General features: G+C 46.6%; 3 protein-coding genes and 1 long non-coding RNA gene across 20 annotated transcripts in view; 1 reads left to right on the forward strand and 3 right to left on the reverse strand.

Moving 5' to 3' along the window:
* ARHGEF12 (Rho guanine nucleotide exchange factor 12) overlaps positions 1-3,082 on the reverse strand; it is a 152,089-nt gene extending 149,007 nt beyond the window's left edge. For 7 of the 14 annotated variants that reach the window (XM_072729525.1, XM_072729520.1, XM_025999049.2 and 4 more), the window contains exon 1: positions 1,426-1,731. In XM_072729525.1, coding sequence (XP_072585626.1) covers positions 1,426-1,457 — 32 coding nt within the window. In that variant the 5' untranslated portion in view covers positions 1,458-1,731. Of the gene's footprint in view, positions 1-1,170; positions 1,318-1,425; positions 1,732-2,700 lie in introns of those variants that run through there. The other 7 variants (XM_072729523.1, XM_072729519.1, XM_072729518.1 and 4 more) reach the window with 5 other exon arrangements.
* Positions 1,098-25,205, forward strand: LOC140594687 (uncharacterized). 2 transcript variants are annotated; one of them, XR_011995796.1, is made up of 3 exons: positions 1,098-1,258; positions 22,039-22,123; positions 22,494-25,205. It is a non-coding gene; the product is annotated as an uncharacterized lncRNA (long non-coding RNA). The 2 variants fall into 2 exon arrangements; XR_011995795.1 differs by lacking the exon at positions 22,039-22,123 and adding an exon at positions 21,904-21,996 and having other exon boundaries at positions 1,208-1,258.
* On the reverse strand, positions 5,421-13,562 carry TLCD5 (TLC domain containing 5). 3 transcript variants are annotated; one of them, XM_072729534.1, is made up of 3 exons: positions 13,084-13,562; positions 10,814-11,013; positions 5,421-8,756 (listed from the first exon to the last, which is right to left on the reverse strand). In XM_072729534.1, exons 2-3 carry the CDS (start codon positions 11,010-11,012, stop codon positions 8,218-8,220), a joined length of 738 nt encoding a protein of 245 aa, XP_072585635.1. In that variant the 5' UTR covers position 11,013; positions 13,084-13,562; the 3' UTR covers positions 5,421-8,217. The 3 variants fall into 3 exon arrangements, with proteins under 3 accessions (XP_072585635.1, XP_072585636.1, XP_072585637.1); XM_072729535.1 differs by having other exon boundaries at positions 10,814-11,002; positions 13,084-13,425; XM_072729536.1 differs by having other exon boundaries at positions 10,814-10,988; positions 13,084-13,356.
* The window catches only part of POU2F3 (POU class 2 homeobox 3), a 76,640-nt gene continuing 71,156 nt past the window's right edge, over positions 20,141-25,624 (reverse strand). Inside the window, exons 11-13 of the mRNA XM_072729533.1 lie at positions 23,811-23,877; positions 22,566-22,698; positions 20,141-21,156 (exon numbers count right to left, since the gene is read on the reverse strand). Coding sequence (XP_072585634.1) covers positions 21,117-21,156; positions 22,566-22,698; positions 23,811-23,877 — 240 coding nt within the window. The 3' untranslated portion in view covers positions 20,141-21,116. The remainder of the gene's footprint in view (positions 21,157-22,565; positions 22,699-23,810; positions 23,878-25,624) is intronic.

Consider the following 25,624-nt stretch of genomic DNA (forward strand, 5'->3'; position numbering starts at 1 on the left):
CAAAACACCCTGAAAGGAAAAGGGATGGGGATGATTGAAAGAAATTAAAGATAAGCACTGTTGCTACTTGTTGTTACGGGTACAATCAGAAAAGTTGAAAACTAAAATTAATTTTAAAAAAATACGCAACGAATATAGTTTAAATATTTAATGGAATCTTTTAGGTGAACATTCACGTGACACTGGAAAGCATCAACAGGAAGAGGAAGTTCTGTTTCTGGAGTAGCTGTTATGGTATGATAATGGAATTTGGCCCTTTTAAAATCAACAAATGAGTCTGACCATTGGGTGAAACTCTGTATTAGGAAACTCCACATTTTCTGCAAGAGCACTATTGTTGCACTTTTCATCAAAGTGCTTTGTTTTGCCCCCCAATTCAGTTATTTGATCTTTTTTTTTTTTTTTTAATGATGTAATCGTCTGAATACGGACTTAAAAAAAAAAAAAAAGACTGGCTGAAATTTGGAACCAGGATACAAGGTCATAATGAAATTGAGAAATAAAATACAGTAAAAGGAATTTACTGTTTAAACCAATATCCTGAAGAATAACCCCTAAGAGTAAAGAAGCTCCACTTAAAACCACATAGCCTGAGCTCAATTCACCAACCACCAGGCAATACAGATAAGCAGCAGAAAGGACTCACAGAACTCAACACATCCACCTGCCATGCTTCTAACTACCTAATTCGCTTAGGGTTTGTATCTCTTGAATGCAAAAGCTTCTGGGAGATGAAATACGAAAAATGCAACAATTAAAATCAAACCCCATGACTCTCCCTCGCCCCCCCCCCACCTTTTTTTTTTTTTTTTAGCTCCATCAGGAGCCTGAGATCTACTAGTAATTTCAACATTCTGGAAAATGATTAGATAATAAACACTACGCAGCTCAATATTCAAAGAAGAGCAAGCTCAAAAATCACCCTGCAGCCGTCTCAGGACGAAGTCCACAGACGGCAATTCCTAAAACCTAAACACGGCGTCTGGGGGGACCACGGCGGGGGGGGGGGGGGGCGTGCAGGAGGAAGACCGATAGGTGATGCACCAATTCCCCGGCCGAGGTCGGGCGCTGACCTTCACCCCACATGACCTTCCTCTGGGTTCCAAGAGAAGTGCCGGATCCCGGTGCACGCACGCCCCAGAGAACGCCGCGACCATGGCTTGTACCTACCCCATCCGCGGACAAATCTGGAGAAAAGTTTCTCTCCAAAAAAAAAAAAAAAAAAAAAGAAGCTACATTTCCAAACTCGATCGAGTGGGTAAGTTGGCAGCAGCCCCAGGCTGACTGCGGAGCTCCCAGAGCGCGCGTCCCTGCTCTGCCTGTCAGCGGCGCCGGGCAGGGCTGTCGGGGGCGGGCAGGGCGGGCGGGGGCCGTGGGCTCGGCGGGCCGGGCCGGGCCGGGCCGGGCCGGGCGCTGCGTACCCACCTGTCGGTGATAGTGGGCTGTGTGCCGCTCATTGGGGCCCTTGGCGAGAGGTCCTCCTTCTATCCAACTTGCATGGCACGGAACCCCGCCACCCCACCCCCCGTGCTCCGGGACCAGGCCCGACTCCGCAGCGGACGCCGAAGTCCGGCTCAAGACTCCATGCAGTCATCTAGGACGTCCGGCGGGAAGGGGTCGGGGAGAGGGGAGCAGGTCGGGGCGGAGCGGGCGGCGGGGCCCTGCGGGGGGCGGGCTCCGTCGGCGAGCCCCGGGCGCAGGCGGGCGGCGGGCGCAGGCGGCGCAGGCGGGCGGGCGGGCGGTCTATCTGGGGCTGCCCGCCGCTCGTGGCCACCGCGCCGGCCGCGGCTCGGGCCGCCCTGCGCCGGGCTCGCGCCGCTCCATGCCCCGGGCCCGGGGGCCGCTGCCGTCGTCCTCGCCGCCTGGGGCTCCGGGGGCAGGGCTCCCGCGGCCGGAGGTGACGGGAAGCCGGTGTCTCAGCGCCGCGGGCTGCTCCCCATCCCCGGGAGGCCCGGACTCTTCCGCAGTCGGCGCGGGCGGCGGCGGCGGGCGGCGGGCGGCGGGCGGCGGCGGCGGCTCCTCCCCGACGCGCCGGTAGGCGGCCGTTCCCGCGAGGGGCGGGAGGTTCCCGTCCGGTCCGGCCTCGAGAGCGGCGGCGGCGGCGGCGGCGGCGGCCACTCGGCGCGCGGGGCCGGGTCGCGGGGTCGCGGAGCTCTCGCGGGAGCGCGCGCGGCGGGCGGAGGAGGCCGCGGGGGGGGGGGGGCGGAGGGGGGCGCACGACGGCCGCGGGCGCGCGCGCGGGTTCCGGTTCCGGTTCTGTCTTTCCCGGCCCCGGCCGCGTCCAGCGCGAGCGAGCTCTTCCCCTCCCCCGCCGCCGACTCTTTTTTTTTTTTTTTTTTTTTTGGCCTCCTCCCCTCTGACTTCGGGAAGCCGCCTCACCCGGGATCCCTCCGCGGCGCACGGGGCCGCCCCGCCGCCCGCCGCCCGCTGCCCTCGTCTCCCCCGCGCCTTGCGGAGCGCCAGGGCCGCGCGGACGCCTCCGCCGGAAAAGTAGTTCTGCGGGGCGGAGGGAGGCGGGGACCGACCGGGCGCGGAGGCCCACCCACCACCGCCCCTCGCCGGCCCCGGCCCCGGGGAGCCGCGCGCCGGAGTCTGGCTGCCCCGGAGACGCCGCCGGAGAGCGCTCGCCCCGGCCCCCGGTCCCCAGGGGCCCGGACGGGAGGCTCCTCGGGCACTACCCGCCCCCCTTACCCTGCCGACCTTTATGCCTTAATGCACCGTACTTGTGATCCTCTGATAGCTCGTAACGAACGGTGACGCTGGAAGCGAAGGACGCTGTCGGGCGCCTGGACCTGCAGGGAGAGGGTTTGGCCTCGGATGCTCACCTGGGGCACCTGCTGGCCTCGTCCCAGGTCTGGGGCCGCCGCGCACGAGCGCTGGCTGCCAGGGGAAGTTAGAGGACGGGGGCGCGGGGGGGGGGGGGGGGAGTTTGGGAATTGGATCCAGGATTTCTTGGTATAATGAATGTTACTTTGAGGCTGCTTCTACCTTGGCAAAAATGAAACGTATGATTTGGGGCACCTGCGTGGCTCAGGTCGTGATCGTGGGGGTCCTGGCGGGGAGCCTGCTTCTCCCTCTGCCTAGGTTGCTCTGCCTTTCCCTGTCAATAAATAAATAAATAGATAAATAAATAAATAAAATCTTTTTTTTTTTTAATGTATGATTTGCCAGATGGAGAAAGCATGATGCTTTTTCCAAAGCGACTTCACAAGCTTGCGGAGGACAGAGATTGGTGCTGCAGCAAATGAAGTGTATTTATCCAGTAGAAAGCGCTGCAGTTGTCTCTGAAGGGCTCTCCTATCTTTTTTTTTTTTCTTTTTTTCTTTTTTCTTTTTTTTTCCTACCGGGTACATTTAGATATCCATCTAGTTTTATGATTGCATAATCCCATAGTGTAGCATTTTAAGTACCACATACAGTGTAGTTCAGTTCTGCCTGCCAACGTCCACTCTGGCTGTCCCTTTACCTGTTTTGGGGCTTCATGAGTTCAGACCTGTACGGGTGGGTGAGGGTCCTCAGCCTCGTTGTGGCCATCCAGTGGTAAAGCAAATTTAATAAAGAGGGGATGCGGAGAGGAAAACAGTTACCTCTTAATGCTGTTTCTAAAAAGTCAACCCGCAACAGTCCATGAAAAGATCATTATCCCTGAATAGATGCATGAGCTAAGGCTGACGTTAGGACGGGGTGGAAAAAAAAAAAAAAGGAAAAGATAAACAGAGGCCAAAGATGACTCTTTATTGCTTGATTTTTTTTTTTTTTTAAGTTCAAGGCACAGCCAGCTAATTTTGTAATGTTTATTTTGGGAAAGAATAGCAGCAGATTAAGGTTCCAAGCCACTTTCCTAATGATCAGACCAGGATACATTGCCACCTGCTGGTGTACCCTAGCATAATTCTACCCTGAGAACTCGTGTAATTAAATTGTGTGGGGGTTTTTTTGCCTATTAACTGGAAAGAGAGCTCCTTCCCCCATATAAAATAACCAAAATGCAGACTTCACCCCCAGACTTACACCTTTCTTAAACATGCTAAATATGTTTTTGCCAAATTCTAATAATTTACAGGGTAGGTATGAAATTATTTGGACCCAATGACTCATCGAATCATGTGTTTAAAAAAAAAAAATGAATTCTCCTCTTCCCTTCAAGAATGTCTCACTACTTGAGCTTCAGGAATAAAACAAACTGGGAAAGTTTCCTAATTCACCTTCTCTTCCTTGCATACAAAACCTCTTGGCAGGCTGCTTTCAAGATCTTTCCAAACTTAAACAGACCCAAAGTTCTAGCTGTGAGCAAAGAAGGCATTTGCTGTGGGAAAGCTTCAGAAGATGGTAAGCAAAGGATTTAATTAAGCCAGTGGTTATTCATTCCAGAACTATTTTTTTCAATGATGAAAATCTCTATGTTCACCCACAAAGCTCTAATGGTAAAAACATCCCTGAAAGCCTCTTTAGAGCTGTTGGTAGCTCTAGACTGCTCTAAAAGCTCTATCTATGGAATGCCTTGAGAAGAATCACACCAGTCTAGGTAGAACACAGTCCCCATGGTCATTAGTTCCTTCCTTACCTACAAAAAAAATGACACTGGGGACACAATTCATGGCACATGCTCTTTGAGGTTCCCCCCCTGGAAGGTGGGGGCAGGGTGGTGACTCTAAACCACATCCTCATCCACTCTTTCAACATTTACTGAGGACCTACTGCATGTCTTAACACTGTTCTAGGCATTCTAACCACAGTTCTGAAGAGAGCGTAGGGCCCTTGTCTTCATGGAACCCATTCAACATCATTTTCAAGGCAATGCCCAGGGGTTCTTGTCAGTTGGTTAAGCATCCAATTCTTGGTTTCAGCTCAGGTCATGATCTCAGGGTTGTGGGATTGAGCCCCATCATCAGGTTCCATGCTCAGCAGGAAATCTGCTTGGGGTTCTCCTTCTCCCTCTGCCTCTAACACTGCTCAAAATAATCAATCAATCAATCTTCGGGATGCCTGGGTGGCTCTGTGGTTGAGCATCTGCCTTCGGCTCAGGGCATGATCCCGGAGTCCTGGGATTGAGTTCCACATCGGGCTCCCTGTGGGGAGCCTGCTTCTCCCTCTGCCTATGTCTCTGCCTTTTTCTCTCTCTCTGTGTCTCTCATGAATAAATAAAATCTTTAAAAAAAATTTTTTTTTAAATCTTCAAGGCAGCTGCCTACATAGGTGGTAAATTAAAGAAATTTAGTTCTTCCTATCTCTTTGGCAAACTTTTCCTGTATGTAGATTGTTGCCCAAAAAAGTAAACAGTATTAGGGATGGTTGATGGTAAGAGCAGATAAGAGGTATTTCACAGATAAGTATTAATTTGGGTCAACACTTCTACAAGCCAAAAGACTTTTTTTCCTAATTGCTTGGCAAACCCACAATAAAGATACAAAGGCAGACTCTGGGTTGATAAAAAATTGTTTATTTTTATAAAATTTAGTACAAATCTCACTGAAATATAAATCTTTCTTGAGCAGTGTTAGGAATTATTACATAGTAATTCCAAAGGCGAATGAATAAAATACTTCATTTTGTCTGACCACAGCACATGTTAATTAGCCCTTCATTTACCTAAGATTAAAACTCCCCATCTTAACTGCTGACTCACCTTCATGTCCCATTTTTCTCTCAGGGAGGTTCCTTCATAGTTATTAGGTAAAACATCAGGAAAAGCCAAAATGAACAATTTTTCTTTTCTTATTATTTAGGCTAATCAAAAATCCAAAAGAAACCTACATACATTTCCCATGAGAGTACCCCTCAAACAGCAAGATCTGCAATCCCTTCACTTCTGAGGAGTAAAAAGAAAAAAAAAATTGGTACCAGATTAAGCCTATTCATTTGTCTGGTATGGAACAGGTTGCACTGTGCCAAAATTCAAGAGCCAGCTTTTTCTTTTTTTAAGCTCCTGCGCCAAGCCACTCTTTTTTACTAGGCTTTTGCTAAAATCAGCATTCCCCAGCATCCAACGTTGACCACAGTTTTGCTGGAAAGAAGCTCACCAGCATTCTGGGGATACTGATCACAGAAGAAAAGAGAACGGAGACGCTACTGTCAGATTATTTCCATGTGCAGCAAAACTTGGTAATCAGCTGACAGTCATTTTAAAAGACCCACTGTTAACATGCCTTGGAAACTGCTTTTCCTAGAGCCACGATGACTTTATGCGGTTCCAACGCTCTGTCATGCCTGGCCAGTGACATCCATTTTGCACATGGACCACTCATTAGGTATGACCAGGGACCACAGAATGGATAGAGACTTCCTACTGACCGAGGCTTAGGCTTCAGTAGCCCCACACATTTGCTCACTGAGCTGATCGCTCCCCAGTGGTCTAAATAACATAATCCATAATCAAATAAATAAATAAACAGCAAATAAATAAAATAAATAAATAATAGTTCATTTCCCACCCCCCATAGACATCCTACATTAAAGACAACCCTTAATAAAATGCCACAGTGTTGCTGTGAAATACACAGCGGGGTATTTCATTCATTCACAACAGAGTTTAAACCGAGACAAAGGGTACACCAGTGACCTGCCCAAATGATCTGGCAGGTGAGTAGCCAAATTAGTTAAAGGAACCCAGAAAGTCTTGATTCCTAACCTCTCGTTCTAAGCTTACATTGTCCCTTTTCCTGGGTGAGATTCGAGACTATTGCACTAAGAAATATTTTGTTTCCTTCCGAGACCGGCCTTGTCATAATGTTTTATAGACAGTGGCACCTTTTTCAGAGAAAAGAAAAGGTAGTAAAGAGGGCTAAAGGGAATGTATATGAATTTTTTTTTTTAATTAGCCTCATCACCCTGCGGCCAGCACACCTCAGTCTTTGGTTCTGGTTTGCAGTATGTATAGCAGAGTTGAAACTTGAACTGCCATCTCAAGCACAGTGGAATCCACATGGTAAATCCCTATGGAATTCACTCACAGCCTCTCATGCCTGGGAGATTAATGCACAAAAGCCCTGAGAATTGGCATAGTTTTCCCGGTAGAGCAGAACCCGTGCAGCAGGACTCGGTAAATCTGCCTACACCTCATTCATCTCTCATCCAAAGCTCTAGCTTTCTGCTTTTTGCACAGAAAAGAGTTAACAGAGCAGGCCTGAACTCCTGTCCTTGGAAAGGCCAACTTGCAAGGTTGGCCAAGGGCGGGCATCTGGGAATGTAGATTTCAGGAGCGCTCCCTCCACGAATTGCTGATAATGGTCACCATGCTTAAATTGTTTGTGCAAACAAAATGGTTCATGCTGAACATGTATGTTCCTTCGGAGTCAGGAATTTCGCTACATGCCAGGCAATGGCTGCCTACAGCCCCCAATAAAAAACTTGGGCACTGAGCATCTAATGAGCTTCCTCGTTGGACATTTCACATATATGGCCACAAATCGTTGCTAGAGCAATGAAGCACATCCTGGGTGATCCCAGTGGGAGAGGACTCTGGAAGCTTGGGCCTGGTTTCCCTTGGACTCTTCCCCAGGCACCTTTTCCCTTGGCTGCTCTCTTTGTACACTGTAACTAATCATAGCCAGGAGTTTGACAACATTCTGGGTCATGTGAGTGCCCATAGCAAAGCACCAAACCTGGGGGTGTGTCTTGAGGACCCTCAACAGTTGGTATAAAGGGGCTCAAGAAGTGACCTACCACCACAGCCAGTTTCACCACCATCCTTCTCACAACTCTTTCCCTTTCTTTAAGCACATCCAGTCCCCTGATCCAAAGCTCAGAATGCCAGATGTGCATCTTCCCCAAAATCCCTCCCTTTACAGTAAAGGGGGTGACTTTACTTAAATTGCTACATGGAAAATAGGAATAAGGGTTTGTTCAAGAAGTCAATTCTCGGAGAAATTCTCAAAGGAATTCTCAGATTCCTTCCTGAGCTATCTAGCCATCAGGCATCCCAGAGACAAAAGGACCCAGGGACACCAGAAGCTAAAAGGAATGCAGCAATTGCTCATCTCACGGCGCTGACTTACTCCAACTACCATCGAGTATTCTCACTTTCTACAACTGGGCCACAGTAGACGTTAGTGTTTTAATACTGGCATGGGCTTCACTCGAAAACTGACCAGGCTGACTGAAGAGTTTAGCCCTTTCTTGAAAGCTAAGTTGGTTGTGAGCATGATTCTTTAACAGCCGTGTCTCCAACCGGTTCCCGTGGCAGACTAAACCCAATGCGTCACCTGGAGAAAGGCTTGGCTAGTGCGTCTTGAGATGGCCGTTGTGCTTCAGCTGCCGCTCCTCACTGCACCTGCTTCTCCAGGCATGGTACTTTTTGATGCTTTTCCTCCATGCAAAGCGCCAGATGCTAAACATGAAACACCAAGACACGGCATACATTGCTACTCCTCCAAACTTCACAAACCACTTGGGCTTGGGTGAGACCATTTCACAGAAAAGGAGGCGAGCTCCTACTCCAATCCTCACTCCAGTAAACAGGGCCACAAAGAGGAAGTCCACCACGTCTCCAGTGAAACTGTGGTAGTGGCCTGTTTCACGGAGAAACCAGCGCATCTGTAGCAAGGGGTTGGTAATCTCACTTCCAAACAGGACTGCATTGACCTCCGTGCCTGACTCTCCGAGCACCAGGGCCATGATGATGCCCAGGATGCTCAGTGTGTGGTGAGCCAGCATCAGGGCCCCCTCAGACTGGAAGTAGATGCACCAGCCCAAGTCGAAGATGAAGTAGCCCAAGGTGAGACAGAGAACGTGCACTTGGAGAGGAGTATTGGGCGAGCCTGAAATAAATCAAGACAGAAGCCAACTGAGCCACTGGGAATGGAGCTACCTTGCACAGCGCTCCAACATCTCCCAAGCATTCCTGAGCCACTGAGAGCAAAAACAAAGGCAGGCCAGAAACTTTGAATGACACTCGTGAAAGAGTAAAATCTAAAACCTTGGTCTAAATAAATAAATAAATAAATAAATAAATAAATAAATAAATTCTTGGTCTTGATCAAACCCAGTAATGTCACAGGCCTGGGAAATGCTGTTTTGATGAATCCGATCTCAATGTGTGGTCTGAGCGTCAGCCACAATTTCAGTGTCCTCTCTATGGAGCAGCATAACATTGAGCTATTTTGTCCTTTCAATTAAAATCCCAGTTTCTCAGAGATTGGGTGGGTGGCTAAGTGGTTGAGCATCTGCCTTTGGTTCAGGACGTGATCCCAGGGTCCTGGGATCAAGTCTCACATCAGGCTCCCCATAGGGAGCCTGCTTCTCCCTCTGCCTATGTCTCTGCTTCTCTCTCTGTGTCTCTCATGAATATATAAATAAAATCTTAATTTTTTTTTTCTTAGCTTTAATGGGTTAGATTGTTGGGACACTGGTGACCCCACCCTTCTTGAAAGTGGACCCTGGAAAGAAAGAACCCTAGAAATTAGTGTGTTCCCAATCCCAAGAAAATCAAGTATAAGGACATAACATATTCAAGTCTATTTAAAAACTTCATGTAAGACATAAAGCTTAATAGCTGCTTTCACATCAGTTTGATAGTTTTAGGAAAACCTCAGAAGCTCCACATAGGATTTTAAGGAAATTAAAAAAAAAAAAAAAGAATCTAAGGAATTAACAAAAAAATCATATCCTAGGGGAACCTTTTTTTTTTTTAAGATTTTATTTATTTATTCATAAGAGACACAGAGAGAGGCAGAGAGAGAAGCACACAGAGAGGCAGAGACAGAAGAAGCAGGCTCCATGCAAGGAGCCCAATATGGGACTTGATCCAGGAACTCCGGGATCATGCCCTGAGCCAAAGGCAGACACTCAACCACTAAGCCACCCAGGTGTCCCTCCTAGGGGACTTCTGGCCTGAATTGTGCCCCCTAAATTCTTATGTCGAAGCCCTAACCCCAAAATTCCTCAGAATGCGACTGTATTTGGAGAAAAGGCCTTTAAATAGGTAATTCAGTTAAAATGAGGTTGTTAGGATGGGCTCTAATCCAATCCAGCTGCTGTCCTTATAAAATAAGGAGATCAGGACACAGACACATTAAAAGGGAAGACCATGTGAGGACATGGCAAGAAAGAAGCCACCGGCAAGCAAAAGAGTGGAGCCTTAGAAGAAACCAAACCAGCCAACAACTTCATCTTGGACTTCTAGCCTGCAGAATTATGAAAACATAAGTTTCTGTTGTTTATGCTCCCTGGCCTGTGCTTTTTGTTACGGTAGCCCCAGCAAACTAATTCAAGGGGATACAACCTTTTTTTATTCTAAGGAGGTAATACTTGTACATCTAGCAGCTTAAAAACCAATATAGTTGCCCCAAATAATGAGACATTGGTCAAATAAATGATGATATATCCATACAACACAATATTACATGATGGTTAAGGATCAAAAAAATCTATATACATAGATGTCCCTTGAATATACAATCAAGTGAAAATTGCAGGTTATCAAAAAGCATATGTAATACAGTCCATTCCTTTCTGTTTGGAGGTAGTGGTGGAAGATGTTAATATTGGCTTTATGTTTTGTATATTTCAGTGGATTACATACAATGTAACAAGCATTTAAAATTTGTTTTAAAAGTAGAGAGTTACAAAAAGCAGAAATAGGGACATATACAGTATCAGAGTTAAAAATGAAGACTCCTAAAAAAAGTTTTTAAAAAATTAAAATTAAAATTAAAAAAAATAAAAAAATGAAGACTCCTGACCCAAATTGCAATTTGTAATTATTCTTCGATATTCTTCAATATTGTACAAATTCTGTGAAAATGTCCCATCCTTCCAAGACTACCCCCCAAATTATAGATCCCTTAGAGAAAATCATCTAATGTCTCCTACCTACCTGGGTGGGTAAAAGGCCAAGGGCCATCAATGAAGCCAATATAAGCTGAGAGGCCTATGGAGAGGATTCCATGGGTGAATGTTACCAGCCGGCAGCTCCACTCATAGCTTCGGTGCTTATTCAGGCGGCAGAAAGAAATGTAGAGTGAGAGCCAGCCCCCCAAGCTGCACAGCACCTGCGGACACAGAGCTAATGCCATCCTATGTGAAAAGACCAAAACCAGAAAAACAAAGTATGTACCCTAAGAAAACAGCATTGAGTCAATTTGCGTATAATCTTCATTTCTACTCTAGAATAGTCCAAAAACATTGCCTACACTGAAACACTTCTCATTACCTACACAGCCAAGATCTTCTATTAAAGGGTGGCTGTGGTTCTGGTTCCATGTTCCTTAGAGATAACTGGTAAGAGCTGTAAACTGAAAACCAGGAACTATATTCTGAATTGGTAGGCTGCCTGATATAACGTGTTGTTATGATGAGTAAATGTCAATAACAGCCCGCCAGTGATCACTGACCTTGGATGATGAACATGAGTAATATAATACATGTATTAGATAATGTGTTCAGGCTTCAAAAATCCCAACAAGAAGCTCTCGTGAAAAAAACAGTACCACCACCTGTGGTTTCTGCTAGAGGTCATATGACGCACAGCAGTTTCATGTGGTTTGAAGCTGATACTAAACTCAACTGAAGTTGGATTTGGGTCATGGGTTTATCTATTAAAATCGAAACTTGAGGTAAACCAGAATAGCGAACTAAACTAAGTCTAGGAATTTCAGAAGGAGAAAAAAAAAATCCTAGTTCTGTTCAGTTTTGAAATCCAACTCCAAAGACTGACCCAGGAGGAAGCAGAAGGATTTAGAAGTATAAGTGGGAAATTTTTGATGAGATATACAAATTTCCTTAAGGTGGTTCTTCAGTTAAACACAAAACAGGGCAGTGTGGGTGGCTCAGTGGTTTAGTGCCACCTTGGGCCCAGGGCCTGATCCTGGAGACCTGGGATCAAGTCCCATGTCGGGCTCCCTGCATGGAGCCTGTTTCTCCCTCTGCATGTGCCTCTGTCTCTGTCTCTCTCTCCCTGTGTGTCTCTTATGAATAAGTAAATAAAATATTAAAAAGAAAAACATAAAACAAAGTCAGAAAGCTACACTTTGAAATTTTTACTGATGACAAATATATCAAGCCAAGAATGATGTAACAGTCAATTTAGCCATACAGGACTAAGATCTTAAAATAACCAGGATGTTATTATGAATACTCGTTAGCTCTTCTATTGAAAGTACAAACAAAAAAGTCAAAAACATTTTAGATATCTGTCTCATCTCAGCAGGAATTTTCTGCATGGCTACCCTTATTGCTTAACCCTATTCTGACAAGTGAAATAGTATCCGTGGACCAACACACTTCAATACACAAACCACTCCCGAGAATGCTATCCAGAGAGAGCTTTATGAAGGTCAAGTTCTGTACAGAGTTCATCTGAAATCAGGATTCTATTCAAGAAAACAGTAGGTGTCCACCAGAGTCCTGAGTTCCAAATTTGTCTGTGCCTCTAACTAGGCCTAAGAGTGTGGGCAAATCACTTTCACCTCTTGAGCCTACGTTTTAAAAAAAAAAGGAAAAAGAGAAGAAAAGAGGATTGAAAACTCTAATCCGGCCCAGTTCTGACAAGGAGTTCTGAGATAAATTTTGTAAAACATCTAGGCCAGTTTTCAGAGCAAGGGCCAGAAATACAAAGTACCCAGAGTGAAAAGAACCGTCCTCGCTTATTTCCTTCTAAATGCCAGGGTCACCGGCCAGTAATGCGGATCAGCTCATTTGGATCTGCTGATTAGTATTTTTAGAGTCCTCTTCCCTGAATCCTAATTCCCTAACAGAACAGAGGAAACAGTAGTCTATTTACAAACACTTAAATAAAAGAATAGACGTTTGCAGGGGGCAGATACGAGTCTGTGACCTTGGGAAAGTCACTCCATCTCTGGATTTCGGGTTGGCTTTTTTTTTTTTTTTTTTTTTTTTTGCTCTCGGGTGAAAGGACGGAAGGGTGGAAGGGTATGGAGGCGGCGGGTCGGTCCCGGCCGCTCGGGTCGCAGGGCCGGTCGGGAGGAGGAGCGCGGGGCGGGGGCCCCGGGCCGCGGCCGTGCACCTGCTCCGCGCGCAGCCCGCGCCCCCGGCCGGAGGGCATCCCCGCGACGCGCCCCCGCAGCCCGCAGCCCGCAGCCCGCTCCTCGGCGCCCAGGCCCGGGGGGGGGGGGGGGGGGGTGTTACCTGGCCGAGCGCCGGGCAGCCTCGGGCGCCTGGGCCCCGGAGCCGAGAGCGCCGATCCCCGGAGCAGGAAGCGGCGGGCACGGGGAGGGATGGAGGAGGGATGGAGGAGGGATGGAGGAGGGATGGAGGACGAGGCTCCGGCGGCGGCGGAAGAGGAGCCGGGGGTCTGGGGGCACCTTGCGGCCGGGAGGACGGAGCGCAGAACCCGAGCTGCGCCCGACGGACGTCCCTGGAGGGAGCCGGAGGGTCCCCCTCCCGCGCTCGGGGCTGGGGGGCCGCGGGGGGCCGGAGCGCGCGGGGTCACCTCGTGGTCACGTGAGGCCCGCCCGCCGCTGCCCCTGTCGGCCTGTTTGTTTGCTCCTTTGACTAATCCCCCTCCCCCCCCCACAATGGGACAGCCCATCCAGCGACCGAGCGCCTGCATCCCTACTGGGCGCCGCCGGGGAGATGCCGAGACCGAGTCGCCGCCCGCACGCTCTGAGTCTCACTCGTGCAACAAGCGCACAGATCACTAACTTGCCAGCAAAGCGCTTAGGCCTGGGAATTCCAAGTGAATTCCACTTCCTTACAGCCTTGTCACCAACCTGGCGGTAGGATGGATATAAGGCCTCAAAATAAACCCGGCTTGGGCACTCGACTGTGTGTCTTGGGGCAAGTTACTTAGCTTTTCTGCGTCTCCGTTTTCTCAAACAGAAAAGGGGGATGGTAATAAGAGCTATCTCTTAGGCTAGTGTGAGACTTGACACGCTTGACCTGTGCAAAGCGCTTGGAACGGTGGTGAGCCCAAGGAAGACATCATATAAGTGTTGGGCCTGGAGATCCCTGGGTAGCTTAGCGGTTTAGTGCCTACCTTCAGCCCAGGGTGTGATCCTGGAGTCCCAGGATCGAGTCCCACATCAGGCTCCCTGCATGGAGCCTGCTTCTCCTCTACCTATGTCTCTGCCTCTCTCTCTCTCTCTCTCTGTCATGAATAAATAAATAAAATCTTTTTAAAAAAATATTGATCCTTGGGTGATGGTGACACTTGGGGTAAATCCTTTCTCCTCTTTGAGATCTATTTTAATACCAAAGAAAATAAGTTGGAAGAGATGACCAAACAGATATGGAGGCTTAAATGTGGCAAAGAGGGCATCTGGATTGGTTTATTTGGATGCCAAGGGGACCCCACAGTCTTAAAAAGAGAAGTTGTTAAGTAGAGATGTGAGCATTCACACCATGGCTGGCAAGTATTAATAATATCAGAATAATAATCTAGTTTTGGCATTATTCGTGCCAATCTCTCATGAGTAAGGATCAAACTCTCTCTCTCTCTTTTTTTTAAAAAGAATTTATTTATTTATTTATTTAGGAGAGACACAAGAGAGGCAGAGACATAGGCAGAGGGAGAAGCAGGCTCCCTGCAGGGAGCCCAATGCGGGACTCTATCCCAGAACCCCAGGATCACGACCTGAGCCAAAGGCAGATGCTCAACCACTGAGCCTCCCAGGGGCCCCATGGATCAAACTGTTTTCATCTTTGTTTTTCTAATACCTGGTAGGCAGATGCAATAGATGTTTCCTGGCTGGATCGATGGGAAATGAGCCTGGAAAATGTATTAGAAGTATATTGGGATTCCTAAGCCTTGTTGACCTTCTATACCACGTAGGAAGTGTTTCCCAAATACCACTGTAGGCTGTACCTCGAAAAGTATGATTTAATAGACTTAGTGTGGGGCCTAGAATATGTATCTTTTAAAACATACCCACAGGTCGTTCAGATAGCAATCACATTTAAGAATCACTGGTGTTAGCGGACTTTAAATGATTCTGTTGCCAGCCGCCTGCCTTCTGCTCAGGGTGGGATCCCAGGGTCCAGGATCCACTCCCGCATCAGGCTCCCCACAGGGAGCCTGCTTCTCCCTCTGCCTGTGTCTCTGCTTCTTTCTACGTGTCTCTCATGAATAAATAAATAAAATCTTTAAAAAAAAAAAAAAAGAAAGAAGAAGAAAGAAAGAAAGAAAGACAGAAAGAAGAAAGAGAGGATCTCAGACCCTAACCCCAGACCTACTGAATCAGACCTGCATGTCAACAAGGTTCACAGTGATTTTGTACGCACATTTAGGCATTGGTCTCAACCTTGATGGCACAATAAAATTATTTGAGGCGCTTTTAAAAATCGCAGGGCCCAGGCCACAGCCCAAAGTAAGTCAGAATCTGTGTGGGTATCTGTTCTTTTTTTAAAGCTCCCCAGGTGTGGTGCCTGAGTGGCTCAGTGGTTGAGCACCTGCCTTTGGCTCAGGGCATGATCCCGGGGTCCTGGGATCCAGTCCCTCATTGGGCTCCCCAAAGGGAGCTTGCTTCTCCCTCTGCCTATGTCTCCGCCTCTCTCTCTCTCTCTGTGTCTCTCATGAATAAATAAATAAATCTTTGAAGAAATAAAAATAAAGCTCCCCGGATGATTGTAATGTGTAACCAAAGTTGAGAATCCCTGCTATGCGCTCAACTGAAGTTATAAGATGAACTAGAGAAGACAACCTGCTTCAAGTGGATTGGAACAGACCAGATAAGACTGAAGAAAGAGAACCGGGAAGGATCCATTTCACTAAACGGATAGGATGCAAATTTCAGCTTTTCCCATGTGCTTATAATTGTTGCAGTATTTTTTCTTCTTCTTCTTCTTCTAGTATCTGAATTTAGAATTACCTTCTTGCGGCCATTATTTTCCAGGAAAGAACAGAGTACTAAAAGGCTTCAAGAGTCTAAAGACTGAAGGGATAAGGAAAAGTACTAGCTCTTCCAATGGAGTCTTTATTGGGCCTTTACATCCTCAGATGATCAATATTCCACGTTCAAGCTTCATTACCTGGGATTAAATTTAATGATTTATAGGTCTTTGGCCATAACCCTTGTTCTACCAGACAGGTATTTGTCAACAGTGGCATCACTCCAAGAAGTTCTGGGCTGTAAGGGAGAGCAGAGGAAAGAAAGCTCCCCACCAATTTATTAGAATTATAACGACAATAATTGTGATCATAATCACAATGATAACAGACAACGCTTATTAATGTGCCAGGCATTGTTCCAAGCGCTTTACATATATTCTCAACTCATTGAATTCTCACAGGTCTATGAGACGGTTGCTATCATTCTCTCCATTTTACAGGTGAGAAACCAAGACACAGATCAGTCAAGGAACTTGCTTAAGGTGACATGATTAGTAGGAGGCAGATTTGAGTATGAACCTGGGCAATATGGCTCTAGAGGTCATGCTCTCAACCACCAGGATAAGCTGCCTGCACTTGACTAGAATTCCCTACAGATGTGTACTGTATTATTCAGTATTCACACCTCCTAACCTCAGTGAAGGGCACTAGAAGTTGTTCAGAGGTTTTAAAAAAAAGAACTTAATTTTCAAAACTCTTATTTACCTATTATATTAGGCAGTGTTTTTTAAAGATTTTATTTATTTATGAGAGAGAGAGCACAAGTGGGGGGAGGGGTAGAGGGAGAGGGAGAAGCAGACTCCCTGCTGAGCAGGGAGCTTGCCTCTGGGCTCCAACCCAGGACCCTGTTATCATGACCTGAGTGGAAGTCAGACACTTGACCGACTGAGCCGCCCAGGTGTCCCAGTACTAGGCACAATGTTAATCATGGGGGTACAGAGAAAAAGAACTGCAACTATAAGGAGCTCCCCATAGTCTAGAAGGAGAAGCAGAAGAATCAGCAAATGCAGTACATAAGTTATAACAGGTACATGCAGAGTGAACAGAGAGGAGGAGCAGAGCCTGAAACCTGGGGTTTGGAACAGGATTCCTAATTTGAGTCCTGGAACTAAGCTCATTCTCTGAGTCACACCAAAAGTCCTTAGTGTTATGGGTCCACAGCCGGGCCCACCAGTCTTGAGTCAACTAAAAATTTAAGTATGAGAATTTGAAAAATAGCAGGAGAAATTCTTCTCTTTTTTTCTGCCTGGACAATGACTAGTTTTTGCCTGGAGGTTCTCTTATGCCTAATTAGCTGCTGAAGAAGCTAACCAAGCTTTGGTTAAAACTTCACTGGAATTTATAGAATCATGCAGATGTGAAAGGTGAATCAGTGCCCACTTCCGGGTTTGACTCTATTAAATAGTTGTCCCAAGACAATGGATGATGGAAGCTATTGGATGCTGAGCAGTGAGGCTGTAATTCTGCATTTCTTTTATGCCGTAAAACCACAGTCAGATATAGACCCAGAAATAGACCCTCATAAATAGAGGCAACTGATCTTTGACAAAGGAGCTAAGGCAATACAAAGGAGAAAAAGATGGTGTCTTCAACGTATGGTGCCGAAACAACAGAGCATCCACACGCAAACAAATGCATCTAGACACAGACCTTACACCCTTCACAAAAATGAACTTAAAATGGATCAGAAAAAAAAATGGATCAGAGACCTAAGTGTAAAATGGGAAACTATAAAACTTCAGGAAGATAACACCATGATGGAGAAAACCTAGATAACCCTAGGTATGGTCATGCCTTTTATTATTATTTTTTTTTTGGTCATGCCTTTTTAGATACAACAACAAAGATACAACCCATGACAGAAATAATGGGTAAGCTGGACTTCATTAAAATTAAAAACCTCTGCTCTGCAGACAGGGATATCTCTTGATATTAACATGCAACAATAAGAAAAAAAATAACCTGATTTAAAAATGGGCCAAAGACCTGAACAGACACCTCACCAAAGAAGACATACAGATGGCAAATACGCACATGAAAAGATGCTTCACATCCTATGTCATCAGGAAAATGCAAATGAAAACAACTGTACTACTACCACACACCTATTAGAATGACCAAGATCTAGAACACTTGGCAAGACCAGATGCTGGCAAGGATGTGGAGCAATGGGAACTCTCATACATTGTTTGGTGGGAATGCAAAATGGTACAGCCACGTTCTGTTGGGAGACAGTTTGGAGGTTTCTTGTAAAACTAAATCTACTCTTACCATATTATTGAGCAATTACGCTCCTTGGTATTTATTCAAAGGAATTGAAAACTTCTGTCCACATCAAAATCTCACACATAGATGTTCATAGCAGCTTTCGTCATAATTGCCAGAACTTGGAAGCAACCAAGATGTCTTTCGGTAGAGGAATGGATAAACTGTGGTGTATTCAGATAATAGAATATTATTTATTGAGTTCTAAAATGAAATGAGCTATCAAGCCATGAAGGCATGGAGGAATTTTAAATGCACATTACTAGGTGAAAGAAGAAAGAAGCCGATCCGGAAAGGCTATGTACTATGATCCCAACTATAGGACATTCTGGAAAACACAAAGCTATTGGAGATGGTAAAAAGATCTGTGGTTACAGGGTATGGGAGGGGGGAGAGATGAACAGGTGGAGCAGAGAGGATTAGCACAGTGAAAATACCCTGTACCTTACAATGATGGGTGTATGTCATTATATTTTGGTACAAACCTGTAGCATGTATACCACCAAGAGTGAGCTCTAAGATGAACTGTGAATTTCATGTGATTATTGTGTGTCAATGTAGGTTCATCCTTGGTTAAAAAAAAAATCACACTTTCTGGTGAGTGATGTTGATGATGGGAGAGGCTATGCATGTGAGGGGGCAGGAGTGTATGGGAAATCTCTGTACCTTCTTCTCAATTTTGTTATAAATCTTAAACTGCTCTAAAAAAATAAGTATTTTTAAAAAGATGAAATGAATGAAAACCAGTATGTGGTTCATGCCCATCCAGGGACGCCAAAGGGACAAAAAAAAAAAAGAAAAGAAAAAGAAAAATAAAAAGAAAACCAGCATTGTGGACAGTGCATGCACGGGGAAGTACACATGGGCTCATGGTTGGCAGAGTTGTCCCTTTATATACTTAAATGAGCCCCGAAGGTTCCTCTTGCTGTCTCTTTCTGTATCCCTCGCCCCTTCCAACTGAATCTTTTCTTGAGACAGTGACCACTACCAATAGGCTTTCTTCTCCAGCTTCATGACATGAAGTTTGAGTCTGAATATAAGGCCCATTTAAACATCAGGAATAGTTAAGTCTTAATTATTTACATACAGATTTCTCACTTGGATGTTGTTCACAACTAATGTTTCATCCCAATTTCAGTTTTCCCCCATGAGCCATTACAGTTTTGAAGGAACTCCCTTTCCCACAGGTCAGTGTTTACCCTAGGAATGGTAGCTATTTAAATTTTTATTAACCTCAGGAAAACCACCAGGAGAGCTTCCTTGTCCCTCAAACCCCTCAGCAAAAGTCCCAGTGCATTCCGAACCCAAATATATCGGATTATCGGATTGTGCTTTGCTTCCTGTCTACATATCTATTACATATCTATTGCTTCCCGTTGTGAATACTGAATAATTGACCTTCAGGATACCTGGAATAGGAGCTTTTCAGCCTCTGCCTCTAAAGTCTGAATGACTTGGCCTTAAACATTTACCATCCTCCCACTTACAAAATCCTACCACTTACAACCAATTGCCTGCTACTCTGCCCTCAAGGGAGTTCTATCAAAAAGATTAAGAACTCTTCAAAGCACCGTGTTAATGTATGTCATCTTTAGCATCAGTCTGGGGACTAACAGACTTAATGCGCTGATTTGAAATATTTTCCCCATCCCACTTTTTTAAAGTAATCTCTGCGCCCAACGTGAGGCTCGAACTCACAGCCCTGAGATCGAGAGTGTCACACTCCACTGGCTGAACCAGCCAGGCGCCTCCCCCCCATCCCATTTCACTATATGCACTCAGATTCCCCCCCTCAACAAAAGACACAGAACAATAATCTAAACCTCTTCTTATCAATAGTGGAATCATTTATATCATAACTATACAAATTTATTTAGGAACAGAGAGATTCCTTTGAATCTCAACATTTTCTTGGATATACAATCTTTTTTTTTTTTAAAAAGTTACCATTTCTGGAATGGCTTCATGTTACATCTCTACACACTGGCCCACAAAGAAGGAGACTAGAGAGAAGGTTCCCGAGAAGTCAACCAAGATTCCCAGCCTATGCGGGAACTCTCTTGTGGAAGCTAGCACAGTATTTCACACTTTGGCATTTTTTTTCCTTTTTCTTTTTTTTAAAAAGATAAAATATTACAGAGATATCTTCAAAATTCACACCTGAGTTAAACATTTTGCTGGACAATTCCACATTAAGGAGAGAACATAACTGCAAAAAGAAGAAGGGGCTATATACAGGTATTTTGCCAACATAATTGTTATGGGTTTGTTCTTGGGTCCTTCCTCCTGCGAGGAAGGGAGAGAGGACCAGAGAAAGACAAGGAAGGAGAGAAGGAATAAGCACTCCTGAACTCTGGGGCAGGTGTAGCAGACAGAAGAGCACCTGTGGGCAGAGAGATGCGCCCAGGGGACTGAGGGTGGCTCAGCCTTCTGTAAAAAGGAGGCAATCGTGACTGGATTTGGTTCTAGAAAAGGGGGGCGGGGCTACAGAGAACACGGGGTGAAATGAGGATTCAATCAGAAAAGTTTGCAGAACAGAGAGAGCATCCAGGCTGTGGTCATCAGATTTCAATCCTTTCGCAGATTTTAGAAACCGGTTCAGAGATGGTGGCCGAGTTCGAAGTCAGAACTGTGATCTCTCTCCTGGTGGCTTGGTGCACCAGGCAAACCACTGTCCCTAGAAGCCCGCGGATGAGTTGGAAAATAATGGCAAGGTGTCCTTCTCTGAAAGACTACTGCCACAGTGAAGCCGTCTGAAGTATTTAGAACTAGAGGATTGGAAGACAAAACAGGGAAAGAAGGTGAACATGGTCAACACCGGGGCGGGGGGGGGGGGGGGTGGCGGGAAGGGCATGTGTTTCAAGAGCTCTTGGAGCCAAAGCATGGTTCAATCACAGTTTGGATCTCTGGATGCCCTCACTCCTGAAGAAGCAAGAGTTTGGGTTGATAGTGGGGATTCTCTTCCACTCTCCTGACAGTAATCTGTCCATACAGAGGGCGAAGGCGTGATTCCCTTCCTTCCAGGGGGGCATACGGGGCCAGGTGAATTCGAAGAAACTTTTTGGTCTCAGTGGAGGTAGGTGGGATGATTCCATCGGTACCAAGATCTGGAAGGAAGAAAAAGCAAGTCAATCCCGAAGCTGCTAATGGGATGATGGAAGAGGTGAATGGGTAGCAAACTGCCAACAGGTATGGGGTTTTCTTTCTGGGGTGATGTAAACGTTCTGGAATTAGATTATGGTGATTATGGTGATGGTTACGCAAAAATTGTGAATACACTAAAATCCACTGCATCCTACACTTTAGATGGTAACTTTTATGGTATATAAATTCTATCTCAAAACATTTTTTTAAAAATTTTATTTATTTATTGAGGGGGTGGAGAACATGAGCAGGATGAGCGGCAGACTACCCACTGAACAGGAAGACCAATGTGGGGCTCGATCCCAGGACCCCGGGATCATGACCTGAGCTGAAGGCAGATGCTAAACTGACTGATCTGGGTGGACAGAGCCTCGCATCGGTCTTCTTGCTCAGCTGGGGGTCTTCTTCCTCCTGTGTCCCTCACTCTGCTCATGCTCTCTCCCTCTCTCTCAAATAATAAATAAAATCTTTTAAAAATGTAAATTAGGGGATCCCTGGGTGGCGCAGCGGTTTAGCGCCTGCCTTTGGCCCAGGGCGTGATCCTGGAGACCCAGGATCGAATCCCATGTCGGGCTCCCGGTGCATGGAGCCTGCTTCTCCCTCTGCCTATGTCTCTGCCTCTCTCTCTCTCTGTGTGACTATCATAAATAAATTTTAAAAAAAATTTAAAAAATGTACATTATATTTTTTCCTTCCCTTTATGGCTACAGTGGTTGAGGAGATCCAGTGCAACATGTGGCCATAAGAGCTGGCTGTCTTGCTCAATAGCCTGGGTTTGGACAAGTGGACTCATTTCCCACAAGGTAACTGCCTAACTTTCAAATCTCTGCTTTGTTCTGAATCAGGGAAGACTTTCTCAAAGCCTCTGCTGGAGAATACTCTATAGAGCAGACTCAGGCCCCAGAGGCCGCTTCCCTCATTGCATCGCAGGTAAGAGCTGGAGATAGGGATCGGGCAATACTTCCCTCTCTCATTCCGTCAGCTGCACCAGCAGCTCTGGCTCACATGAGAGCACCCCGAGAGCACCCTGTTCCTGGCATGAAGTGGAGCACTACTAAGCCCACTGAAGGACCTGGCCCTTTCTAACAGGAGTGTTTGGAAATTTCCACCCTCCTAGTGAGGATGGAAATTTTGGCTTTGTTGACATCAGCTCCTTGCCAGGACTGCTCACTGGCCGAAGCTTCTCTTTAAAGCCCGCTCCCTAGGGATATGGTCCAGCCTGGCTGTCCACTCTGCACCCCATCCCCACCCCCTGCCACCCAGCTTCCCTTTCCAGCCCTGAGATGAGCTTTCTTTCCAGAGGTATGGACCCAACTTCTTGCATGTCCCCTGACCCTGCTGTAATGTCGGGGCATTCTCTCCTCCACCTTACCCTGAAGAGTTAAAACTGGAGGAGCTCACTGCCGCTTTGGAGTTATTTTGAGATGCAGTGGGGCTGTTGGCGTGGAGTCCTGAGCCAGGAGACGAAGGCCTGCTGTTGTTCCCAGGGGAACAGGATGACGTTACTGAGGACGAAGAGAGGCAAAAACAAGGGGAAAATAATGCTGCTGGGTCCTGGGACCTCCTGACATGGCCCTCAGACATGCCCCCCCCCAGAGGACTTCCACCCCCTCCCTACCTCCCACCCACCTGCCCACCTCCTGCCATGTTAGCATCAACACCCGGCCCCAGAGGGGCTCTCGTCATAAATGTTCTTCTCAGCGCGGGCCCTGGAGAGCGGCATGGCTGGTTCTGCAGGTCCAGGACTTGCCAAATGCAAAAGGACAGATGCCAAAATCCTCCTACTCCAGGACACACCCTGGGCAGGGCATATGTAGCCCCAGACCAAGAGACAGGAGAGGCAAAAGAACAAGAAAGGAGGAGAGGCAGAGAGAGAAAAGTGAACAGGGGAGGGAAAGAATCTGAGAGCATAATAAAGATTGCCAGCCTTTTCCATGTTCCCATCTCCACAGAAAAGACACAGTCTTCTAGAAAGAGCACAGCCATGAGAGAGGAGACCCAAGCCTCGGTCCCTGGCCATTCACTAAGTAATCCTAGCCTGTACTGCTTCCCTGAAACACATTTTGTCTTCTGCAATATGGCAGATTTGGATTCTTGTTTTTGGGTTTCCCAAACAGTATTCTGTGAATAAGGTGACAGGTCTATCTTAGCATCCAAGCAAGCCAAGATACTTTGGAGAGTGGGAAGCAGTGCCATCGATAATTATGTCAGGACAACAGGCAGACCCTCGGACTATCCTGGGCACATCCAGACATACGGTCACCCTATGGGTTCTTCGAAAGGCTATCGGTGCTTTTTGAAAAATAAGAGTTCTGTAGGAAATTGGTTTGGAAACCCCCTGCCTTCCATCCAGCTCCTTCACTCCTGCAGGGATATAAAATGCACTCCGGGGCTGAGAAGGGTGGCAACCAAAACAGAAAGAAAACACTTGCTCTAAACCCTGCTTCTTCAGCATTTCCCAAACTTACTTGATGGTGGAACCCTTCTCCTCGCACAGATTTTAATCGCCTTTGAGAGACATTTAAGGAATGCTGACCTAAGCAGTCAGCTTGTGCCTCTACCATCCCGGTATTTATAGAATTCTGGTGTTATTCAGAAACCCCACGGTAAGGCTTACCTGTTCCAGGCATGGTGCTGTGGACAGGAGGGACAGAGAGGGGGCCCAGAGACCCAGAGGGAGAGACCTGAAAGGCAATGGAAGCTTGTCAGTGTCTGTGTCTGCTCCTTTCTCCATGATCCTGAGTGCTTCTCTGGGGTGCCGGGCCCAGAGTGCAGGCCGCAGGCCTCAGCGTCCTTGATGACTGCCTAGTCCCGAACCTACATTCCATCCCTCGCTTCTGCAGGAAGGCCTCTGGACCATGTGCGGCATCAGCTCCAGCTCTGCCCTGCTCTGGCGATGGCTGCCCACTGCCGCCACCAGGCCCTGCCCTCCCTGTGTCCCCTGGCTTCTTTGGCACTGCCAAGGCAGAGCTGCCCCTGTTCGTCAGTAACCCGTTTTTTTTTTTTTTTGTATTTATTTATTTACTTATTTATTTGTTTGTTTGTTTATTTATTTATTTTTATAAAGATCCTTTTGCTCAGGGCAGCAGAGCCTAGCCCTAACAGTCCTGTTCCCGGCTTCCCAGCCTGATGTATGAGAGGACCCTCGACTCCCCAGAAAACACTGGAGGGGCTGAACTTTGCACTCCAAAGCTTTTCATTTGGCCCTGGAGACCTCACAGCATCGTCAACTCTGAGCTTGGGAAGAGACTCACGAGGATTTAAACACTTTAGGATTCTCCCTCCCCTTAAGATTACTACCCTAGCACAACTTAGAACAAGATGTAATAGAAAGAATGGACCTTGAGGGCCCAAAGGATCTGGGGAGAGAACCTGGCTCCACCATGTGACTTTGAGCAGTGACCTAACCCCACTGAGATCTGGTTTTCTCATCCATGATACAGAGGTAATGCCTCCCTTGTATTTCCTTTTAATTAAGATTTAATAAGATAATGTCCATAAAGCTTCCAACTCAATGCCTGCCAAAGAGTGCCAGGGTTGTTAAATGTTAGTTCCCATCCTCCCTGAAGGCAGCCATCAAGTGTCGCTGGACACTGTTCACCTCTTCATCTGAGCTGGAGTCGGCACACTTCGCCTCCTCTTTGTTCTCTCACATGCCAGACCGGGGAAGCTCCCATCAATGTTTTCAAAGGACGTTGGAAGGAAGCTCTGCTCGGGGAGCTGGGATTTGATACTCCTCCCCTCCCCAGTTTGGATCCACCCGTCCCAACAGGATGCAGCATGTATTCATTTCCCAATTAATCAGCTGCGGTTCGGCTCTCTTCACCTACCTGTGCTTTTACAATGAACCTCCTCAGTAGGCAGGGGACCCACGGAGGGTGGAGACAGGTATGGGGCCGCGTGGTAAGAGATGTTATCACCCATCTCTCTCCTCCTCCTCCTCCCCTCCCAACTGGCACACCCAAGAAATTTGTTGTTGTTTTAAAATAAATAATGTATTTAGTCACTGCGACCAGCTTCTTCTGTTTCCTTCTGGAGGCAGGCCATGCATATGCAAGCAGGTATATATATGTGTGTGTGTGTGTGTGTGTGTGTGTGTGTGTGTGTGTGTATCTTGGCATATATGGTTCCCCTTTTTAATTGTTTATATAAATGGTAGCATTTTGCCCACCCTGGTTTGTGCCATTGCCGTTTTTCTTTTCTTTTCTTTTCTTTTTTCCTTTCTTTTTTTTCCTTCCTTCCTTCCTCCCTCCCTCCCTCCCTCCCTCCCTCCCTCCCTTCCTTCCTTCCTTCCTTCCTTCCTTCCTTCCTTCCTTCCTTCCTTCCTTCCTTCCTTCCTTCTTTCTTTTTTTTGGCTTGACTGTATATCTTAGAGATCATTTCATATCAGAGCAGAAGAAACTATGTCCTGGTCCCAAGGAGCCCATCCCT

Source organism: Vulpes vulpes, chromosome 12 (assembly GCF_048418805.1).
Source record: "Vulpes vulpes isolate BD-2025 chromosome 12, VulVul3, whole genome shotgun sequence".
NCBI lineage: Eukaryota > Metazoa > Chordata > Mammalia > Carnivora > Canidae > Vulpes > Vulpes vulpes.